Source organism: Punica granatum, chromosome 7 (genome assembly GCF_007655135.1).
Source record: "Punica granatum isolate Tunisia-2019 chromosome 7, ASM765513v2, whole genome shotgun sequence".
NCBI lineage: Eukaryota > Viridiplantae > Streptophyta > Magnoliopsida > Myrtales > Lythraceae > Punica > Punica granatum.
In genome coordinates, this window is record NC_045133.1 from 16,158,461 (window position 1) to 16,181,590 (window position 23,130).

The 23,130-nt window shown below is 37.3% G+C and overlaps 2 protein-coding genes across 4 annotated transcripts; one reads left to right on the plus strand and one right to left on the minus strand.

The window, feature by feature from the left end:
- The first annotated feature begins 341 nt into the window (after window positions 1-341).
- Window positions 342-6,200, plus strand: LOC116212857 (purple acid phosphatase 15-like). Its single transcript, XM_031547578.1, has 7 exons — window positions 342-720; window positions 3,887-4,078; window positions 4,292-4,622; window positions 4,833-5,050; window positions 5,167-5,357; window positions 5,518-5,802; window positions 5,984-6,200. The coding sequence occupies exons 1-7, from the start codon at window positions 438-440 to the stop codon at window positions 6,113-6,115; spliced, it is 1,632 nt and encodes a 543-aa protein (XP_031403438.1). The 5' UTR covers window positions 342-437; the 3' UTR covers window positions 6,116-6,200.
- Window positions 6,201-8,999: 2,799 nt separating this feature from the next.
- On the minus strand, window positions 9,000-13,864 carry LOC116213822 (ubiquitin carboxyl-terminal hydrolase 2-like). 3 transcript variants are annotated; one of them, XM_031548904.1, is made up of 3 exons: window positions 11,815-13,864; window positions 10,677-11,646; window positions 9,000-9,693 (listed from the first exon to the last, which is right to left on the minus strand). In XM_031548904.1, exons 1-3 carry the CDS (start codon window positions 13,337-13,339, stop codon window positions 9,492-9,494), a joined length of 2,697 nt encoding a protein of 898 aa, XP_031404764.1. In that variant the 5' UTR covers window positions 13,340-13,864; the 3' UTR covers window positions 9,000-9,491. The 3 variants fall into 3 exon arrangements, with proteins under 3 accessions (XP_031404764.1, XP_031404763.1, XP_031404762.1); XM_031548903.1 differs by having other exon boundaries at window positions 10,677-13,359; window positions 13,614-13,863; XM_031548902.1 differs by having other exon boundaries at window positions 10,677-13,864.
- Window positions 13,865-23,130: the final 9,266 nt, after the last annotated feature.

Here is a 23,130-nt window from a genome sequence, read left to right on the forward strand (position 1 = left end):
TAAGTACAATTCGTGAGATGATATTTCAGTTTGTCGTTGAGGTACATTTTTATGGTTAAAATTCCTCATATTTAATGTCAAGTCTACATATATTACAAGGGAAAAAATATCTAACCACGAAAATACGGGGCGAATTGAACTCTCAGACGTGCGATGCAAGAATTTAAAACTCCTCAAAACTACCTTATAATCAAGACCAAATCGATATCCGAATGGAATTATCCTCGACGAATATGTTGACCATATCCGTGTTCTCACCGAATGTGGTCAATCTATTGTATTGTATTTGTGTTGTCCATTGCTCTGTATATAATATTATATGATATTGAGCTACAGTTTGGAAAATCTCCCCCCCCCCCCCGCCCCCCTCTCTCTCTCTCTCTACAGGGAGCTTTCTCTCTCTCTCTCTCTCTCCCTTTCACATTCTGCACGAGGAAATGGCGGTTCGTCCAATGCCGGTGACTTATTATTCACTGTGCATATGGCTTCTTCTGGTGAGTTCATGGTCCACGGCGGCTGTAGACGGTGGGATTCCGACGACCCTTGAGGGCCCATTCAAGCCAGTGACGGTGCCCTTGGACAAGCGCTTCAGAGGACAGGCGGTTGACTTGCCGGAATCCGACCGAAGAGTTCAGAGGACAGTCAGCGGCTTCGAACCCGAGCAAATCTCCGTCTCCCTCTCCTCCAAATACGACTCCGTTTGGATATCCTGGATCACTGGTATGTGCATACGTGCCCCCTGCCCAATTGATTATTTTCATGTGGAGTCCGAGAAATTCTACCGTTCGGAAAACTAATGGCTCACGACGATGTCTTTGCTGTTGGATCAATGCGCGATCGGCGACCCACCACCAAGCGCTGATCCAATTGTTAACTGGCTCGTGAACCTGTCAGGTCATCGAACAGTAGAAATTCCCGTGCATTCCGAGTCATGTCAACCTTTGCCCAAAAACCTTTGACCCATTTATTTTCAGGATTAAAATCACAAAAATTTGAACTTTAATTTTAACTTAATCCACTACACAACAAAAATATACATTTTCCAAGTAAAAAATTTTAACTTTTAACTTTAACTCAACACACTACGCAACATTTGTCCTTTTCCACAATCAAAATCAAAATTACTTTAACTTTGAAATCAAACGCACTATTTTTTGTCGTGCAAAAGGTTAATTTTATATTTTTCCTTGGTTAGGATGACGGCGCATTAGACTCGTTTGAGAATTATGTGAGGTAAATAAAACTGCACTGAAGGCCCCTCTAAGCAAAATTGAATTTATAATATCGCACTATTAATTTGAGTAAGTTGAGGGCAAGTATCACGGTACGAATAGTCTGAATTTGATAACTATATAATATATGACGATGGAAGTCAAATGACATCAACATCGGTTTCTAACGCTTTTGCGTGCCGTGCCAAGCTGGGATCTACTCATCCCTATATCAATTTGAGTGCGGCTGCAGAATCTTGCGCGCCGACCATTCTCATGCTTGGGAAGTGTGAGCTCATAATTATTCATAGTTGTCGGGAAATAAAAAATTAAAGAATTCTAACGTGTCTCATACGTGTTGTTTCTGAATAAAGCTGTGTCCTCTTAATAACTTATTAAAAGATGTTATAGTTCAAAAATGTAACGCCTGATGGCACGACGAATGAGTTATAATTCACAAAATATATATATATGCAAGTGTTACTTAATAAATGTGAGATATTTCGGAGGAAAATCAAACATATCACTCAGAAGAACTTATAATCGTTCAGTAATTTTGGTTGACTCGCTCAGTTGGGAGCCATTTTATTCATATTTGCGGTGATGCCCCTAAAATTTTTGTATTTGCAATTTGGTCCCATTTTGCTTTTTAGTCAGGAAGGGGAAGAGAAACAGAGAAAGAGGCGGGGGAGGGGCGACTTTGGTGAGGGCCGACAATCGGTAAGGGGCTGTGGTGGCTGGGATTGTCTTCACTAACGACGTCTCCTTGGGATGTGGTGTCTGGAATTATTGCCGCCATCGCCTTTAATCGTCCCTCTCTCTTGGGCTAAATCGGAGCGGTCCCCCGCGACCTCACCTTGGGCAGTGGTGGCTGGAATTGTTGCCGCGCTACCCCCTTCTTCAGTTGCCCCTTCCACGCCTCTCTCTCTCTCTCTCTCTCTCTCTCTTCCTTTTCCTTTGTCTGACCAAGAGGCAATATGGGACCAAATTGCTAATATGAAAAATTTTGGGGCACCGTTGCAAATATGAATAAAATGGCTCCCAACTGAGCGAATCTGTAAAAATTTATGAACGATTATAAGTAATTTCCCGCCTACTTAATGAGTAGTGTTTATTTTTTTTTTTGGTGGAATAGGGGTCGAAGCTCAATGCATTAAAAAAATAAATTAAGTTATATAGAAAAGAGGCATGGCAGTCTCAGCATATCCCCAAACAAAAGTAGATCAAGTCCACGAGGGCAGGTGACAAACTTATGAACACCAAAGGAAGCTTGATTGCATGTTTAACCAATCAGTCTGCACACATATTCCTCTGACGATACCCATGCTGCAACATCCCCGTCCAGTCCCGTCGGAGGAAAGCTCGAAAGTCTTGCACTAGTGCGTCATTGCTACCCATGTTATCTTGTTGATACCAATGAGATGGTCGTCCACCTCGGAGAAGCTTCTTTTGACTTGTGTTAAGTTAGTCACTTTTTTGTGTGTTTATCAAATAAGTTCAACTAATTAAGTGCTGAAAATTTAATTTCAACATTTAATTTGAGTAATCAAACCCCATCTAAGTTTTTTTCCTTTTTGTGTACACACCTGGTGTATACATAAGCCCTATCAGTCTTAATTAATTCAGGTTTGAGTAGGATTAACTCACTAAGAGGTAAAACGGATTTTCTTCATTTATAAGATTTGAATCCGAGACCTTGCTTAAGAAAAATAAGTACCGAATCACCTGAATCAATACACATCAGTTGTAGTAAATCTTATTTTAATTTAATAAATTTGGTAGTATCTTATTGTTGCAAATGTCCAAATATCTATAGGAATTGCTTTAAAACCCTATAATATTATGTTACAATGGAGATTAATGGATTTAATGCAAAAATAATCCTAATAACTAATAAATGGGCACGAGTATGAACCCGTGGCCTCTTAGTTACTAGATAAAGGTGACCGTTGCGATGCTACACTTTCTTTAATTAAAATCGTATAATTTAAGCGATTGGCACGAGAGACAAAAAAGAAATAATTTGTATTTTTGTTAGGGCTATACGGACTCGAACCATAGACCTTATCCGTAAAAGAAAACAAATTGACTATTTTAAAATAGAAGAAATTCTTGAGGTCTATACATTCCATGAATCATCACTCTGCCAAGAAAAATCAACGAGTTATCTTCTGTGATAGAATTAGATATTTTTTTCGGTTACAATGAAGGTACATGTACCTAGTACATTGAAATAGAAATCCTAAATATCTACTAAAGGGGTACGGGTAGTCCCACTGGGTATTGAACCTGGGACCTCTTGGTCACCAAGCGAGAGGTGCGCTACTATATTATACCCTCAGTTGATAAGTTAGATATTGTTGGGTCCATCATGTAGAGGACTCATAATTAACATTCAGCACGAAAACAGAAAACGAGTGTATCAGTCCCAGAGTACTAAGATAACACACAGCATCTTCAGGTTCCCATGTCGTGTGCACGGGGCTATCTTCCCGGAATTTTGAGCTTGTGCTCGTAAGGTGCACAGATAGGACGCAAGCCAAAGTACAATTTTCTCATTGCAGTAAATAGCATTTTGATTGAGTGAAAGTAATCGAATTCTGTCTTTTCGATTTACATCATGATGAGGTATTGAGATGTTGTCAACTGATGTATGCTTTTGTTCATATTTCCAGGGGAATATCAGATTGGTGAGAACATATCGCCTTTGGACCCTGAAACCGTAGCAAGTGTGGTTTACTATGGGATTGCAAAATCGGGACGTAGACATCGAGTCATTGGTTCATCGCTCATATACAGTCAACTTTATCCATTCGAAGGTCTTCAGAACTACTCTTCCGGCATTATACACCATGTTCGTCTCAGAGGTACAAATGCAATTTATTTAGTTTGAATCACCTACATAGGTAGTTACATATTGGTGAAATCCTCTTCCCAACTATAATACTCGATACTAGTTCGCAGTTGCATGGAATTTCCGTAGTTTCAACATGTTTTTCGACTTAAATTAGTCTGTTTGGTTCTAGACATTTTTTTGGGTAGAATTTCCGTTGCATTCTCTCAACAGAAATTTCCAACAGGGTTGAAGCCGAACACGCTGTATTATTACAAATGTGGAGACCCTTCGATAGCAATGAGTGGCTTATACTATTTCTACACTATGCCCGTCTCTGGCCCCAAGAGTTACCCGAGCAGAGTTGCAGTTGTAGGGGACTTGGGCCTGACGTACAATACAACTTCAACTGTCAATCACCTCCTTGCTAACCATCCCGATCTCATTCTTTTGGTCGGGGATGTGAGTTATGCTAACTTGTACCTGACGAATGGGACTGGGGCAGATTGCTACTCCTGCAAGTTTCCGGAAACTCCAATCCACGAAACTTATCAGCCTCGTTGGGATTACTGGGGAAGGTAAAAAGACCTCGAACTTTCTCTTCCCCGGTTAAAATTAATTTGTATTAGTTATATGTGCTCGAGTTTCTTATTTTGTTATTGTGTTTAACAGTAGATGGAATAACCTGGTAACATTTCAAAAGCAAGTCAATTGACTTGGCATTTTGGCGGTTTTCTGATTGATAGCTTTGATATTTTTTTTTTATCTTTGACGTTCCGATCCCTCAGGTTCATGCAGCCTCTAGTGTCGAAAGTTCCTATCATGGTCATAGAAGGAAACCACGAGATGGAGGAGCAGGCTGAGAACCGTACATTTGCTGCTTATAGTTCTCGGTTTGCATTTCCATCCAAAGAGAGTGGTTCCTCGTCAAAACTATACTATTCGTTCAATGCAGGCGGGATACATTTCATAATGCTTGGTGCCTACATTGCTTACGACGAATCATGTAACTTCAGAGACTCTACTTTTGAGGCCATTTAGAACTGTTTCCAACATCCACAGATGTGCAGATCTTTGTTTCTTCCTCGAAGAGAATATGATATTTCAATGTTTCTGTTGCAGCCGATCAATACAAATGGCTAGAGAAGGACCTTGCCAGTGTCAACCGTGATGTGACGCCTTGGCTTGTGGCTACATGGCATCCTCCCTGGTACAGCACTTACACAGCACATTACAGAGAAGCTGAGTGCATGCGGGTCGCAATGGAAGATCTACTCTATGATTATGGGGTTGATATTGTCTTCAATGGACATGTAAGTCTCTTTTTCTCGTTGGACGAGAAAACCAAAAGATCGTTGTTTGACACTCTACTCTACTTTCAAGACCAAAATGCTATTAAGATCGATCAAATTACTAGCCTGAGAAAGTTATTCAATTATCTGAACGATGTTTCGTTGGAATAAAAACCAACAGGTCCATGCCTACGAGAGGTCAAACCGAGTATACAACTACACCCTTGATCAGTGTGGTCCAGTTCACATTGCGGTTGGTGATGGAGGGAACCGGGAGAAGATGGCAATAACACATGCTGATGAACCAGGGAACTGTCCTGAACCTAGTAGTACACCTGATCAGTTCATGGGCGGCTTCTGTGCATTGAACTTTACATCAGGTCCTGCTGCTGGTAAATTTTGCTGGGACCGCCAACCGGATTATAGTGCATATAGAGAAAGCAGCTTTGGACACGGGATTTTAGAGGTACTCCTTTTAGTGTTTTGCAGATGATCAAAAAGCTAATCAGATCGCAAAATCCTCAGTTCAGTTGAGAATTCAACCCGAGAAGTCGGATCATGCTAGTACCTATAAATAGGATCCTGCATATTAATTTCGACTAGCTTCTCACAATATCGAGCTATTCACGTAACACGCTCTTCTGCAGGTGAAAAATGAGACTCATGCGCTATGGATCTGGCATCGGAACCAGGACATGTACAGGATTGCGGGAGACATCATTTACGTTGTTAGGCAACCAGATGTTTGCCCCATCAAAGGTTATAAATCGCAAACGTAATCTGAAACGCAGACATTCTTCTGTATTCTGAAGACGCGAAATATCGATTCAATCATTTACTAATTTTAGACGTAAGGTCAAGTGATCTCATCTCTCTCTCTCTCTCTCTCTCTCTATATATATATATATATATATATGTCTCTGTGTATATATAGTTGATTGACTTAATCTCATGCGATGTCATCACTTAAGATATCACAGAAAGAACCAACTAATTGATAAAATTCTATCGTACTCGACATTTTTCTATTATTGAGATGAATCGGCGTGGAAACGGGCATCTCTATTCATTTCATTGAGAAGTCGTATCATATATCTTTCAATTTGGGCAGCTAATTAAGAGCCATATCTTAACGAACGATGGAACTTCTCATGGAGTCGAGTGTAATTAAGTTCAAGGGCATGCATTCCCGGACGGCAACCTTCTACTTCAAGCACAATAGAAGAAGATTGGTAATTATGTCCCGCTTCGGGGTGATTTGATCAATAGGCACAGGGTCCTTCCTCTTAATGATCACCACTGTTTGATCGGAGCCGGGGTCGGAGTCGGAGTCGGAGCCGAGCAGCGTGATTGAGTGAGTGTGACGGCGGTTGAGATTTGAGGGAGGGAGGGACACATGCAGTGGGAAGGATATCTATACTATTCGATTCCCCCCCTCCCCCCGCCAGTGCCCGTTGGATCTGATGGTCTTTTAAAATACATCTTAGTAAATTTCTTATACGCGGAAATTGATTTCCAGTTTATCTGCTTATGTCAAATTTTCCGACTTTCCGGTTTCATCGATTTAGGAAACCTTTAATTTTTGAATTGTGATTTCAGATTTTTCCCACCAAAACTGCACGCTCTTGATTATCGTCTCTCGTATGTCTCTTGGCAGTTGCAATTTCTCCGTACCGGGAGAGGCTTGCTGGATCGAAGTAAGTCGTAACACTAGATTATTTAAGGTTATACTACCGACGAATTGCTCCCCCCTCCCCGGCCCTCTGGCCCCGATCGATCCTATTTCCTCTCTCAAAATTTCCAGTTTCCAATTTCATATCTTCTGCTCTGCCAATTGTCTGTCTATCTATAGATACTATTTTGGAAAGTTTCTTATATATGAAAATTCTATTTATATGTATCTACTCACCAATAAGTAGATTTTATATCCTCATGTATTGAGAACATCTCAGATTTTCTAATTAGGAAATCTCCAATTCTGAATTGTGATTTTATTTTTTAGTGCACCACATTCTTTTTCAAAAGTCCAAATATCGAATTTCAGTTGATGTTCTTGTCAAGAAATTAAAGAAAACACGGCTCCTAGACATGCCTAGAACGAAGATGTGCCGATATCCATGAAGTACATATGCGGGCAAAAGAAACAAATCTCCCCTGGTGAACTTGTCGAATAGTTGGATTGATCAGGCAAAATAATATTTGTCGGGTAAGTAGAAAAACTGTAAAATCTCCATTAAACCTTCAAGTGATTAGAAAACTCGAGCTTATTAGAGCGACCGGCTATGTCTAGTAACTATTTCATATCTGAAAGAAAAATGCGATAGAGATTTCACAAAATCAGAAAACGCTGATGGGTGCGGCCGCCTGCAGTGCGTCCCCGAAATCAGCTGGCATCTCAGACTTGAGGTGCCGACTAATTTGAAGAGTCGTTTGTTTTCTTTCTTTTTCTTTTTTTTTTGTCCCCTTTCTTTCTTTTCTCTTCTTTATGATTTTAATTTGTAAATTTAAAAAGAAACTGTTTTAAAGTATTAAACTTTAAAAATATTTAGTTTTTAAAGTTGTAATTGATAAAAATGAAAATCAAATTAAAAGAATTTGAAGACTTCTACTTAAGTACAAAAAAGTTCAAAAACTTAGTAAATTAATTAAAATGTTCAGTAGTTTTCACGGACATAAAAATACTAATATTTTGTTTTGGCTGGTAAAAATACCTTTTTTGGTTACAGTAAAAATATTAATATTGAAAATTGAAAATATGAAATCTGTTTAATTATGATACTTCACTGGAGTTTGAAATAATGAAAATATTTTAGTATTTGGCGAGTACATTAAACGATAACTTTGACAACTAAAACTATTAAATGGTCCAATTTTTGTGTTTCGTTTATAGTTTAGATACTGAAATTTTCATAAATTTAATGGAAATCCTAACATAAAAGAAAAAATCGCAGTAACGGTGACATATTTGGTACTTTTAGTAGAAATATTAAACACTTGAACTGAAGTGCTAAACATTTCAATTGAAATTATCAAATGTGTCATCATAATTTCTTGCCATGGTAGATGAACTCAAAACTTAATATTTTGATTTATGAGTTAGTTTTTAATTTTTAAAAATTTGAAATCAAATTAAATCATAATTCTACTCCATTACCAAACGCACTTTTAGTATTTCAAAAGAACATTAAAATACTACTTTATAACTTAAAATATTAAGTACGCCTAATTTTAGTACTTTGTTAGTGTGGGTATATAAATATATATATATATATATATTTGGTGAAAGTACCTTGTTAGTATTGAAGTACTCAAATTTCCAAATATTTTGAACTTTAATTATGTAAAAATTCTAAATATATATTTTACTTTGCTATTTTATTAGCTCTTGAAATATTAAAATTTCCATATTTTAATACTTTCATCTCTAATATTGTCCGATTGCATGGTGAAGGAGTGACGGTCTCCCCCCACCCGAAATCCCTTTAACAAGATAAACCTCTAATGAGCTAAAATCAACCCCTTTTAACTCGGGATTTCGGTAGGGTTTTATAGGCTTTATTCAGAGTTGATGACCAAACTTACACGCCAATGCAAGATTAACTGCAAAATGGTTAAAAGAAACCGGTTCAATCGTGAATCGATCTGAAATGGATCCTCCTAAAATGATCAGAAACAACCAGGCAGCATTGATCCAAAGGCTCTCAAATCCGAATACAATTAACATCAAGTCTTTCGGACCATAACATGGTATAGAACTTCTCTCCGACAAGAGAAAACATTAAACTACAATAGCGCTTCGCTTCTTACGCTCGAACAATCTTTTCATTTGACCCACTGCTCCCATCGAACTGCAGGTCAAGGCCGAAATGCAAAAGGGACCTTACAAATAACAAATGACTCAAAAGCATTCTTCTCTAATCGTATATTTGTCGAGAAAAATGTACACTATGTATCTTGTTACATGTCAAAAATTTTGGTAGGAAAATTAAAACTGACAAATCTCAATATGATCCCTAGTTGTACACTCACCGGGTTTGGATTCTGGTTTCCAGCTTCCTCTCCCTCTGCCTCTCACTGCTCTTCACTCGCTTTTTAAATTTTCTTCCCAATGAAAGAAGAATCATAAACAGAGCCCAAACAATGAACTGATTAAATTCAGATTAATTCGTAAAACAATATGTATGCATCACAGCGGAGAACCTCCTCGAGTGTGACCTCCCGCACGAGCGCATCGCTTGCGTGGTACCAAACTGAGCCACTGCCTCTGATGTAGGCTACGTAGTGTCCACCCCGCATTGTCCCGAGGTGCTCCACGACACCTACTAGTCGGTATACACACTTCTGTTCACCCTTGCCCCTGCAAAATTCAAGACGGATGTACAAAAACATGGTTAACAGATTGCAGGAAAAGGTGGTGATGCAATCCTCATGTTAAGTAGCCAATAATCACCTAATCACTCACTGATTGATTCTTCAGAGTGCAGGTCTTAAATGAGATACTACTGTTTCGATCTTACTCTCGTCCTCACACGAGAGCTGAAAATTGAGGGCAACGTTCATGAAAATGGTAATAAAAGGGGAGATAGATTAAAAACTGAAGACTCAACATAGTAACTGCTGTGATACTACATTATGCCAGTGAAAACCCGTATCAGAGGATTTGAGTTGGCGACAAATGGAGGTACCAACGTCCCAGAACACCTTGAAATTTATATGCAGTCCAACCATCTTCAAAGTAAAAACAATCATATTCATGAAATCCAGAGTTCAATAACAAAATTATTTTTCCATGCTGAAACTCTGGTGAGAGATCGAGCAAAAAATCTATAGGTTCAGTTCAAGAAGACTATTGAAAGGGCATAGATGATAGGACAATGTTTGACAATAACATTACCATGACAGTCAAGAAATCACTCTCACCATGACAGTCAAGAAATCACTCTCACCATGACAGTCAAGAAATCACTCTCACCATGACAGTCAAGAAATCACTCTTGAGCTCAAGCAAAAGGAATCCACATCAGACCTTTACCCAAGATCCATCTAATACCTTGCTCGAACTCAACTCAAACTGATACTCAGAAAACAGTCAACAAATTCCCATAAACAGGATCCATATATAAAAGTTCACGTTACTATGTAACCAAAAATACATCCATACTTCACAAATAAAAGAAAAATTTTCTACGTATCTCACTCAGAACTACTTATGATGCATGAACAAGTATGGTGTGCCGTTACGTGGTTGATAATCAGCTAACTAACATGACAGTTAGAAAAACAATGTAAGAAAAGACCGAGAACAAACATTGGAAAACCTAAAGCAGAAAGGAATTTTACCTGGAGTCTATGTATGGTCTTAGGTCTATCATTTCTCGAAAAATGACATGACCACTTAATTTACTGAATCGACCACGAGCATCTTGACTAAACCGCTTGAGATGAACAGTGAGGATTGGCGGGGCCTTAAATATTAGGACCCGCTTAGTTGCATCTCTCTTCACCTTCACACTAGGCGCAGCTTTCTCCACCTCCTCATCCTTCTCAACTACCTCTGACTCGTTGTCTTGGGAATCATCTTCTTGCCTTTTATCCATAAGGGTCTCCTCAGTTCGACTGCTGAGGCTGGCCTCAGTTTCACGTGTTTTAATCTCATCTTCCGATTCACCTTTACTACTCTCAGAATCATCAGACTTTGTGGAGTAGTTGCCCGAGTGATCTAACTTCCCACTGCAAGAAAGATCAGTGCTTGCATTTCCATTGCAAGAAATCCTGTCTGGAATAACCCGATTGATCCCGCTTTTACCCTCACTTCCATTATCGCAAATCTCTCCCATGGCTTTCTTTTTCTTGGTCTTATTCGTCTGTTGAAGTTGCAGAGCCTTGGAACACTTCTCACAGTGCCAAGCATTATCTCTGGAGAGAAGCTCAGGCTTTGTAAAGTGGGCCAAACAACTCTCAACCGATACCGGAGAGTCTGAATCATCAACCTCGCCAGGGTCAGAATCGCTGCTATTCCCCACAGTGTTGCTATTAGCACCTAAAGAGGAATCTCCAGCGGGTCCCGAAACGATCTCAGGCTCAGCAAATAAGTCGCCAAACCCATCAAATTCTGCTGATTCATCTGGTCCAAAGGCTGGGCCAACCCATGAGGTGTCCACTTGTCCTTCACTTGAGGTCACTACAGAAACTTGACTATCCTCTTCCTTATAAGGTAGCAGCAGAACTTGAGAATCTCCGACTCTAGATAATGGCTCCTCATCTTCGCAAGGGTTTCTCAAATGCATCTTGTCCTTTAAATAATCATCCCCTGCACCATGATCATTAGGTTCAACATCATTATTATTAACTGAAGTTGAGCCAATATCATCTGAAACAGCTTCAGGACAAAGATTGTCCATCCTTGTAGAATCATCGTCCATCTGAGCACCTTCATCGAGCACAGAATTATCATCTTGGGAGGCAAAGTTAACTTCACCTGATAAAGGCTCTGAGGAGTCGAGATAATCTAACCATGCGCAACTATCTTCCGTCGCACCAGCTGCCTTGTCAGCTGATACCTCAACAATCGGTCTGTTTCCACCACTTTCATCATCTTTAATATCACGTTTTTCATTAACAACAGCAGAATTTTGTACTCGAGAATCCAAAGAAGAAGAAGAACCAGAAGCCTCAAGGCCTTCAAAGGGTGGCTGTGGATTGTTAGCCCAGATGCTTAAAGAATCTCTACTAGCTTTTGCTCGTGGCTTACCGCCTCTCTTGGGCATCACTTTTGCCTTCTTTCCGCGGGAAACAGGCTGGGACTTTTTCGGTGTGGGCTTCTTAGTAGGGACCGGGAGCGAGATGTCCAAGAATGGCTCATATACTGTGGACGTATGCCCACATTCCATGCAACAAACGGTGCTAGATATATGTCCCCCAAAAATGGAGTCAACAATAGTCAAATTCTTGTTGTCCTTCAACGAATTCTCTCTTTTTCTCATGTCAAATTCTTCAGTGGATAATAAATCCAACAAGCAACGGAGCAACTCATGACTGTCGTGCTGCTGATACCCTCTAAATTGTGGAGCCTTTGAACAGACACTCCCAAATAATGATCTTGGATTAATCACATTCCTTTTTCCTGCTTCACCCTCTATTTCTAAAAAAAGCTTCTTCAAGGATATAGCAAGTGGCCCAATAGACGATGAGTCAGATGTCAGCAAATGATCCCGTAAACGATCCATTGCAAGCAAATTCTGCATGACTGAGTTGAAAAAGCATGTATTTCCGAGATTAACCAATCCCCTCACCACATACCCACCACTCCTTGTTCGTTCTAGACCGCCAGAAACCGCACTCTCTGCTTTCTGGATCACTTCACTTGTAACACTTCCACCACCAAACCAAATATCCTCTATATCAGCTTTCGAGCTCTTTGTACTTCGTCCTTTAATTAACTTCACGACTTCCCCAAATAAATCCTTGCATTCGTTGCTCTCCTCAGTTTTCTCCGCTGAGATGGGACCACTACAAGGGAAACACCAGCGAAGGTAAGGGTTCTCGAGTTGGATTGCTAACTGGTGACGCATAAGCCTCGCGTGACGAACAGCATGGCTCTGAGGAACTGTTGGGAACCCAATCCCACCACACCCGTAATGTCCGCATTCCAAACAAATCCAAATGGCTCTTGATTCCGACTTCAAGTCCACCGAAGCGCTCGCCTTCTTCTTCCCATGCTTGCCCTTCCCGTTATTGCCCCTCCTGTCAGTAGCACCAGCCCTACAATCCTCACATCTTATGGTCTCTGAGGACCCAATTTTTTCCGATAGGGCGGTCAAATCAAATCCCTTTTCAAGGTGGGAACACGGTCTCTTTTCATTCGGAAGAGAAGCTCCATCACCGACCGATACCGCCACATCGGTCGGACCAGCACTGTCTCGGGGGACATCTTTCTGGACCGGGGCAGAGATCCTTTTCTCCTTCGTAGGTGTCCGGGCCTTCTTCTTCGCTTTCTTCCCCATTGTTTATCCCCAAACGCCGTCTAAGGTCATCAAAAACCTCTCAGAACCAAGCGGATAAATCCCAAAATTAATCGACCAACACAAACCGAGAATCAAGGGTATTAGTTCGAATCAAAGCAGTGGCACCCAACTGGCTGGACTGAAAGAACAGCAAGCATCGCTCCCTAGATTGGACCCATCTCGCCAAAGCGATTTCCCAGATCAATCTAACTTACTAATTGGGACAGAAACCATCTAACAACTACAGAAAACCTAAGAAAAGAACAATTTTCACCTCTTACGCTTCATCTACTGAAAGAGCACAGCTGCTGCAGGGGCTGAAGAAGATGCTGAGGACATAGCCAGAGGAAGACTAGCGAGAGAGAGAGAGAGCGGAATGAGAGGCGGACGTAGGCGGCCGATGGTCAAGATCCCTCGCTCATTAGCCACCGAGCAAGCAGGAGGGGGAGCAGCAGAGCGAGAGAGAGAGAGAGAGAGAGATTGATCAAACTTTGAGCAGCAGACGGAAGAGAGAAGTTAGCCGGAGTTAAGGAATGGGCTGGGCCTAGAGTAATGTTGAAGATGGACCAACCTAAAACAGAGTCCTACAGTCAACACTACCTAGTGGGACCCGCACGCTGCGCGAGATCAGTGTTATCAGAACTAGACCGATTGTTGAGCCGGCGTTGGGTTTCATTGGTCGGATCACACATCATCTATATACGTATATAAATTTGACTGTCATGTAATAAATAAGGGTATAATTATATTGTAAATATCTACATACAATTGCAATATATAAAAGTTAAAAAAAAATCATAAAATACATGAAACTCATCTATCACAATCTCAAAATTTTTAAGTTTACTTTCTAAAAAAATTAAGATGGTCTGCAATCCTTACTTTAATATTAGATACTCCTAAATATTGAAATGCAAAACTCACTATTAAAAAAATATGATGTTTGAAATTTTTTTACTCTTTTGTATTTTACCAATTAACTTTATCCGAGATTAACTTGTTAATTCATAGTAAAATAAAAAAATTTAGTTATTAAAAATAATTGTTATAGAAAGAAATCACTTTCTTTCGCAAAAGTGTTATTAAGAAAATTCTCAATTTCCGTATTAACAAAAAATACACCTTATAGTTATTGAAAATTTTCTGTTGATAGGGGAATAAAAAAATAATCACTAAAAAAGATGATAATTATTTCAGTAATTTTATACTTATGTATTTTATATATTATATATAGAGATATCAGATTTCCGCTTAATTAGCATCTTGGACTAAACAAAGTAAATAATCTTTTTAATCGAGTTTGATTAATCTAGCATTTAATTTTATGAGTCAATTTTAGTGAATAAAAAAATATTTTATTGGTTATAAACTGCATTGAGTTTTTCAAAATATTAGTAAGATATCCATGATTCATAAATTTTTTACTTGAATAATTAGTATGTTATCCATGATTCTTAAACTGATTAAATTTGTCAATTTCAGGGAACAAAAATCTATTTCATTGGCTATAAACTGCATTAAGATTTTCAAATAATTAGGGCTTATTTAGTTTGTGGATACAATTTTAACCTAATTCTACCCACAACAAAACAAAATAACTCATACAAAGTCAAACAGTGGGCCCCATTTATACCACTTTTTTTCCACAACAAAACAAAATAATTCATACAAAGTCAAACGGTGGGCCCAATTTATACCACTCTTTTTCAAAATCAAAATCTGATTTTAAAATCCTACTATAAAACCAAACGCAGCATTAGCATGTTATCCATGATTCATAAATTTTTTCATTGAATAACTAGCATGAATTTGATAAAAAAAAATTATTTGAATAAAAAAATATGTAAAAATGTTAGTGAACGAATGAAAAGAAAAGAATGGTGCAAAAGAATTTAAAAGCAAACTGTAAATGTTAGTTTCCAAAACAAGATGCATTAATAAAAATGTTATATAAACTGCATAATTCATGATATAAATTCACACTATTTTAAGTTGAAAACATAAATTTCACGAGTGATGTATCGGTGTATAGAAGATACAAATTAAAAGGTCGAAATAACTTCCACAATTTTGAAATTAACAGTCGAACTTTTTCTAAAAACTAAAAAAATTTAATTAATTACGTCAAATTGATGAAAATAATTTTATTCATTTAAGATCTTACTAATATTATTTATAGCACATGCAAATGAATACTTTATTAAGTGAATAAGGTAGTATTTTTTATGTAAAAAAATTTAAAGAGTTAATTCAGTGTGATAAATATAATATTTTTTGTTCATCATTAACGTAGATTATCAAATAATTAGTATCCATCACAAACTAATTAATGTTTTTAAAGACTCAATTAGAAAATGAACTATACAAATTTCTTACAAGAATAACAATCTCATGCAACGAATGGGGGAATGTCTTTATATATGTGCGTTTGTACAAATTTAACTTCACTTAATAAATAGAGACATAATTGTAACTATCTTGCTAATTTAAATATTAATATGTTCCCAAAAAAAAATGATCGAATAATTTTTGTTGGTGTTAGTCTACAATACAATGGGTTAAAAAGTGAATGTAATTAAGAAAATTAATTGAGTTTTTCCGGTAAATTACTTGATTTCAAATAATTTTACTTACTTTTATATATAATTTACTTAAATTATAAGTAAATTTCTTGATTTTTTCTTTCCAAAAAGGTGATTATGTGTCATCCACTTAGTGGTTGCATGGTACGTGTATCGTACATGCATTCTGAATAAAAGTATTTTACAATTTTTTGGGATGAAGAATGGGAGCTTAATGATAACCCTAAGAAAAACTTTGTTTAGAGTAGTCTCTATATATCCATACTAAACAGTTGTGGAACACCATAAAAAGTCTTCTTGAAATTTTGCATAGAAAATAAAGATTGGGTAGGTCATTTGAGCAAAACATAGGTAAAGTGCTTCACTGGTATATATATTAGAAGTGTGCCTGCACGTGCAGATTTTATACCAAAAATTTCGAGTTCACATTTTTTAGTGAGATTTCTTGAATACTTTTGCACCATGTTCCTGACACTACTCTTTAAAGGCTCTTACTCGCGCTACACACTATCTAGTATAATTTTTATTACTTCTTTAAAATCTTTGCAAATGTATAATTATTATTCAAAAACTTTGAACATATATAAATTATTAATAATATCAAATAATAAAATTATAAAAAAATGGTGAAATGATAGAGAATAGAGAGGGAACATGGGGAAGATATGAAAGAAAGAAAAGAGAAGAGGGAGAGAGAAAGCCTAGAGAAAAGTGGAGAAGTTAATAGTTACTAATTATAGGGATTCATGAAATTACTCTCTAACTTTCTTTAATTTAGTGGTCACCAATAAATATAATATTTTTCATAGAGCATTTTTGCTAAGGAAAGTGGGTAAATAACACCGCATGTCACAATTTTTTTTTTTGGTTTTCATCCCACGTCACAAACCCAAATATTTTCAAGAGATGTTATAGAATTTTTTTTCATCACGTGTCTTGCTGTAAAAAATAAGACGGAATGTTAACGTGGCTTCATTTTAGAGCCAACCGAGACGCACGTGTAGAACTGGTGGGACCCAGTCCCTTCTCCCTCCTCTTATGATGTCTTTCCCGCTTCCACAAGCATTAGACTGTACTACCTTTGTTTTCCTTCTTTCCTTCCCTCCCTTCTCTCTAATCTGAAACCTTCAGTTATCAGCGATAAAACCTTAGTTTTGCATGTCCGTTCTTTGGTGGAAGAGGGCTGAGAGTAACCATCGATCACAGGTGAAGGTTGAGCGATTGTTCGTTCTTTGGTGGAAGAGGAGTGGTGGACCAAGAGGAATGATCGATCGCAGGTGGTCTAATTCCCTTCTGTATTTTCTTTTTCTGCTTTGGAGTTGATGAATCACATTAAAAGCCTTTTTTTTGGGCAAATTACAAAAAAAAAACTCAAATTTTGTAAAAAGTCTCAGTTTTGTCCTAAATTATGTTTTGTGACAAAAAAAACATAAGTTTTCTAAAATGTCTCAAAAATGACCTCCGTTATAACTTCCGTCAATTTTTGTTGCTAATGGTGGGTCCCTTTAACAGTCCACGTAGGTCACACGTAGGCAAAAATTGACAGAAGTTATAACGGAGGTCATTTTTGAGACATTTTAGAAAACTTATGGTTTTTTTTGTTACAAAACAAAATTTAGGACAAAATTGAGACATTTTACAAAACTTGGGTTTTTTTTTTTATAATTTACCCTTTTTTTTTCAGGTGGGATATAACTTGGAGATTGTTGGTCGACTGTGAAAGGGAGTGAATTCTTCGTTGATTTTGAAAAATAAACCCCATAGTTGAAGAGAATGTATGTATAAAAATTAGAACTTTTCACTTTTTGCGAATTGTCCTCATCATTTTCATTTGAGTGATTTGTCTGTCTTTGGGATTTGTAGGGTGGGAAGTCAGTTTGATGTGCATTTACACCATGGAGGATACATGGAACTGACTCCTCTAGTAAGATACATTGGAAGATCAAAGTTTATTTTGACAAGAGATGCTGATAGAATGTCCTGGATGGAGTTGAAGGATAAACTTGATGAATTTGGGTATGAAGAACCCGAAAAAATGCGGCATGTACCTTCTGGAAGCTCTTTAGAAGATGGTTTAAAAGAAATGAACATTGATCCTGAGGTGATGGATACGATTGAGTTTGGCTTGAAGTCTGAATTGATTAGTGTGTTTGTTGAAGATGATAGAAAGGGGGATGATAATGATATATATACTGAATATAATGGTACAAAGGATAATACAAATTCTGAGCCTTATATAGATGAGGCTACTGCAAATGATGAGGCTTAGGGAGGAGAGAGTTATACCAATGATAAACATACTGATATAAAAAGGTTATGAGGGTATTAGTGAGGAAGATGATGATGAGTTGATTGTTGGAAGGAAGAAGAGGATGAAATTCAAGAAGGTTACCGCGATGAGGTTGGCATTGAAGAAGAAGAAGAAAGCTTGTCAAGCAGGACAATCTAATGACTTGGAGGGTGGCAGAGATATTCACAACAATGTTGAAGATGAGACAAATGCAGTGATGGCTGTGAAAATTTGGAATAAGAAGTACAAAAATTTCAAAGGCAATTGTGATATTACTAATATCACTTTTAAAGATACGATATTTGCTAGTCCAAAACAATTTAAGGAGGTTATAAGGAATTATGCTCTTGTATATGACTTCCAGATTTGGGGGAAAATGAGTGGTGAGCACAAAATTGAGGTTTTGTGCAAGAATAAGGATTGCCCATGGAGGACATATGCTAGTTGGACTTGAAAGAAAGAAGGATTTATTGTGAAAATTTACAATGACCAGCACACTTGTATAAGGACTACAAAGAATAAAGAAGCAACATATGAATGGATAAAGAGTCATTTCATAGAGAAATTCATGGAGAACATGGATTGAAAGGTTTGTGACATTATGCGAGAGGCGAATGTTCAATTTGGGATCACAGTGTCCAAAATGACTTGTTACAAAGCAAGACAGCATGCACGAAACAAGATAGTAGGCTTCATGGAAGAACACTATAACTTGTTGCCCACATACTATCTTGAAAGGTTTGTGACATTATGCGAGAGGTGAATGTTCAATTTGGGATCACAGTGTCCAAAATGACTTGCTACAGAGCAAGACAGCATGCACGAAACAAGATAGTAGGCTTCATGGAGGAACACTATAACTTGTTGCCCACATACATTGCCGAACTAAAGAAGGTTTATAAAGATAGTACATTTCACTTAGTGTTTGATAGGGATGGCCCTGGTCGTGAAGCTAGGTTTAAAAGGCCCTATATCTACTTTGAAAGTTTGAGAAATGGGTTTCTCGATGGATGCAGAGCAGTGATTGATTTAAATGGATGTTTTCTAAAGACTAAGCTAAGGCGCAACTGTCAAGTGCTATTGGGAGGGACGGGAACAATCAAATGTTCTGAATAGCTTGGGAAGTGGTTGAAGGTGAAAATAAAGAATCTTCGAAACGGTTCATCCAACTCTTAATGACTGACTTGGAAATGAGACAGGGATCTGGATGGACTATCATTAGTGATTGGCAAAAGGCAAATATTTCTATGCTAAAATGATATACTTTCTAATGCTTTAGGTTCAATTACCATTAATTTAAATTGTTTGACCTTTTGTTCATTTGTTTTTTCTTTTGTGTTGAAGGATCAGATACGACTGTGAAAAAAACTTATCCAAGATGCTGAACATAGATTCTCTACGAGGCATGTATATGCTAATTAGAAGAAAGACCATAAAAGTGAAGCTCTGTTATGGAGAGTAGTGATGAACACTGCCGTGGCAGTGTATCAGAGGGCGATAGATCGAATGTAATTTATTTCTTTGCAAGCAGCTGATGCATTTAGAGGTATTGATATTAAGTTCTGTAGGGCTTTTATATCTGAGTGGAATGCATGTGATACTATTGATAATAACATGTGCTAGTGCTTTAATGACTATATACTAAAAGCTAGGTCAAAACCCCTCATAGATATGTTAGAGCACATTTGAACTTCAATTACGCAAAGAATGACAGAAAATAGAGTTATTTGTTAGTTCAACTGATGTATTATGTCCAAGGGTGAGGAAGAAACATGATGAGGTCAAGCTACTAAGTAGAAGATGTCTGCCAGTACATGGAGGAATGAGAAAGTTTCAGGTTATTGATTTAGGAAACAAATATGTTGTTGACTTAGATGCATGGTCATGCACATTTAGAAGGTGGCAGATCATAGGCATCCCTTGCATACATGCTGTTAGTGCCATAAATTGGAGGGATACGCATGAGAAGTCTGAAAACTTTGTCAATGTATTTCTGAAAAAAAAAAAAGAAGAAATATATCTAAAAACATATCAACAATGTATTAAACCATTAAATGGCATAAATCGGTAGCTTAGGGTTGAGTTTGAAACTGTGCTGCCTTCACTAGTTAAAAAGCAGCTTGGCAGATTAAAAGGGACCAAGAAGGAGGACCCAATTGAAAAGGTAGATAAAGGGAAGAAAAAAACAACTTAGGTGAGCATTGCTTTTAGCTTAAATAATATTAGAGGTTATAACCATTTTTATAGTGTTTTATACTAAGTATATGTGATGAACATGTTAGGAAGAAGAACAAGGGTATGCTAGAACCACAGAATTCCAACCCATTTGCCAATGTGGACCCTTCACCCTCTCAGTCTCCTAATTAATATTGTTGATTCCTCACCATCTCAGCCTGCTATGGCTATTGGTCTCTGCCTATGAGCCTGTTGTGGTTGTTGATCCCTCACCCTCTCAGCCTGCTATGGCCACTGATTCCTCACCATCTAAAGTTGTAGCTGCTCATCTCTCTATTCCCTACATTTCTTACACTGCCAATGGTTCTGTTTCGAGACCAAAGCTACAAGCAAGTGCATTAACCATCAACTTTTGTCTCACTATACTTTACTTAACTTTCACTATATAAATTTGAATACAAGTGATTGTACAGGTTAGGAAACAAAAACCAAATGCAAAAGTAGGGAGTAGCAAGTAGGCTCAAACCTTTCAGCAGCTCATGTATAAAGAACTCTACTAAGTTAAGAGAGGGTATGGAGTGATGATTGGAGAAAGTAGAATGCCACATATTAGTGTAAGTATCGTCTAATTTAATAATGTTACACATGGATAATGTTTTTTTACTTGCTTATGCTTAATATCGTGCATATATGTCATTTCAGATACCTAATCAACCATTCAGGACATGTTACATTGGTACATATAGATGACAGTTCAGTACTCCAATCCACCAAGAGACCCCAAGAAGCCAACAAGTGTAGCAAGAAGTCAAGCGCAGAAGAAGAGCACTGTTGCGAGCACTTCACATAACTCAAGAATCCATGAACATCACTAAGAAGAACATGAGGAATTAGATGTGGTGGTGGAATAGTTGTTGATATAGAACGGTTGTGGTTTTTGGGTCCAGTCCAGTAATTTGTATTTATTTTGGCATGGTGGTTGGTATATATTAAAGGTTCAATGGCTGTTGGTGAGATGATATTTGTTGGCAATTGTACAACTTGGTTTAGTAGTATTCTCAGATTTTTTTGGCAAGTAAGTTGTAGTGGTTATGTAATGGTATTTTGAGGTAATTGTAAGCCCCTAAGAACATATATTATGAAATGGTATTTTGGTTATGGAATTTTTCTTTGGTGGTCTAACTCTATACCTAGAGAACATACGTTATGGAATATAAGGTCTTGTTCTGTTTGTAATTGATAGAGGAGGGAGGGAAGGAAGAAAACAAAGGAGGGAGGGAAGGGCATTAGAGGCGGGAAGGAAAGCAAAGAAGGGAATGGGACCTACAGTTGCGTCTAAAATGAAGCCACATCAACATTCCGTCTCATTTTTTACGAAATATTGACGGCAAGACACGTGGTGAAAAAGAAAATTCTGCAATATCTCTTGAAAATATTTGGATTTGTGATGTGGGGTGAAAAACCAAAAAAAAAAAAGTGACATGTAGTGTTATACCCAATAAAAGTTAGACCAACTACTTTCCTTCTCCATTTTGTAATAATATAAATGTAAAAATATAAAAGATTGCTTAAGGTCAATGCAAAATGATTTGGATTGTCTCTAACCTTTTAATTATGAGTTCTAATTGCATTTGGATTTTGATATTTCTCTCTCTTTTATTTGATGTAAATACCGCTTTAATGAGAAAATGATAGTAGTTCATGTTGCATGTGCACTTATTTATGCAGCCATGGCCGGTTGAATATGAAGAATGAGAGGAAGATGATGAAAATGGTTATCTTGACATGACTGATTCAAATATGTGAAATTTTTAGACTTGATCGACCTTCTCCTAGAAATAGCTATTCTTAATGACCCAAAATCAACCATTAGAGGTTTGAGGTGAACTTTTTTATTAATAGAGATTATATTAGGAGGCTTGTGCATGTTGATGATGTTACATGCACTAAACAACTGAGAATGAATAAGAGAGCATTTTTCAGATATATCAAATGTTGGATGATATAAGTGGTTTGCAACCAACAATAAATATTTACGTTGATGAACAAGTTGCCATGTTCTTATATATTGTCGTTCATCATTAGAAAAATTGTGTCGTTAAACATAATTTCATGAGGTTCGGTGAAACTGTCAGCTGACTTTTCCAAAAAACATCGCATTTGCAAGCCCATTTGCACTAGAAACCCTGGTGTGTTTGGATTTTAAAATTTTTTAAACTCAACTCAACTTAACTTCACTTATTTTCAATTCAACAACACAATTATTACTTAATCATTATTTTATCTCAACTATTCATTACTTTTTCACATTTTTTCCCATAATTCAACAACACAATTATTACTTAATTATTACTTTATCTCAACTAGTCATTACTTTTTCACACTTTTTCTCATAATTCAACAATACTATCATTACAAACTAATTAAAACCAAAACTCAACTCAACTCAACACGAAATCCAAATACATTCTTACCCATTGCTGATAACTCCACAAATGATTGTTGGAAGTGGTTTAAGGTATTGATAACAATGATATTTTTATTAACTTTTTTGTTAAGGTTTAAGTAAGCTAATAGGTACTGGCTAGTAAGATATTATTCGCATGTAAAATTGTCTTGGTGCTCTAAATGAGATTTATATTATAATCAACGTATCTTGAATTGATCATAGGGACATAACTCGTAAGGGTGAAATAGTAATAAACGCGTTAGGAGTCTGTACACCTAATTTGCAATTTACTCAT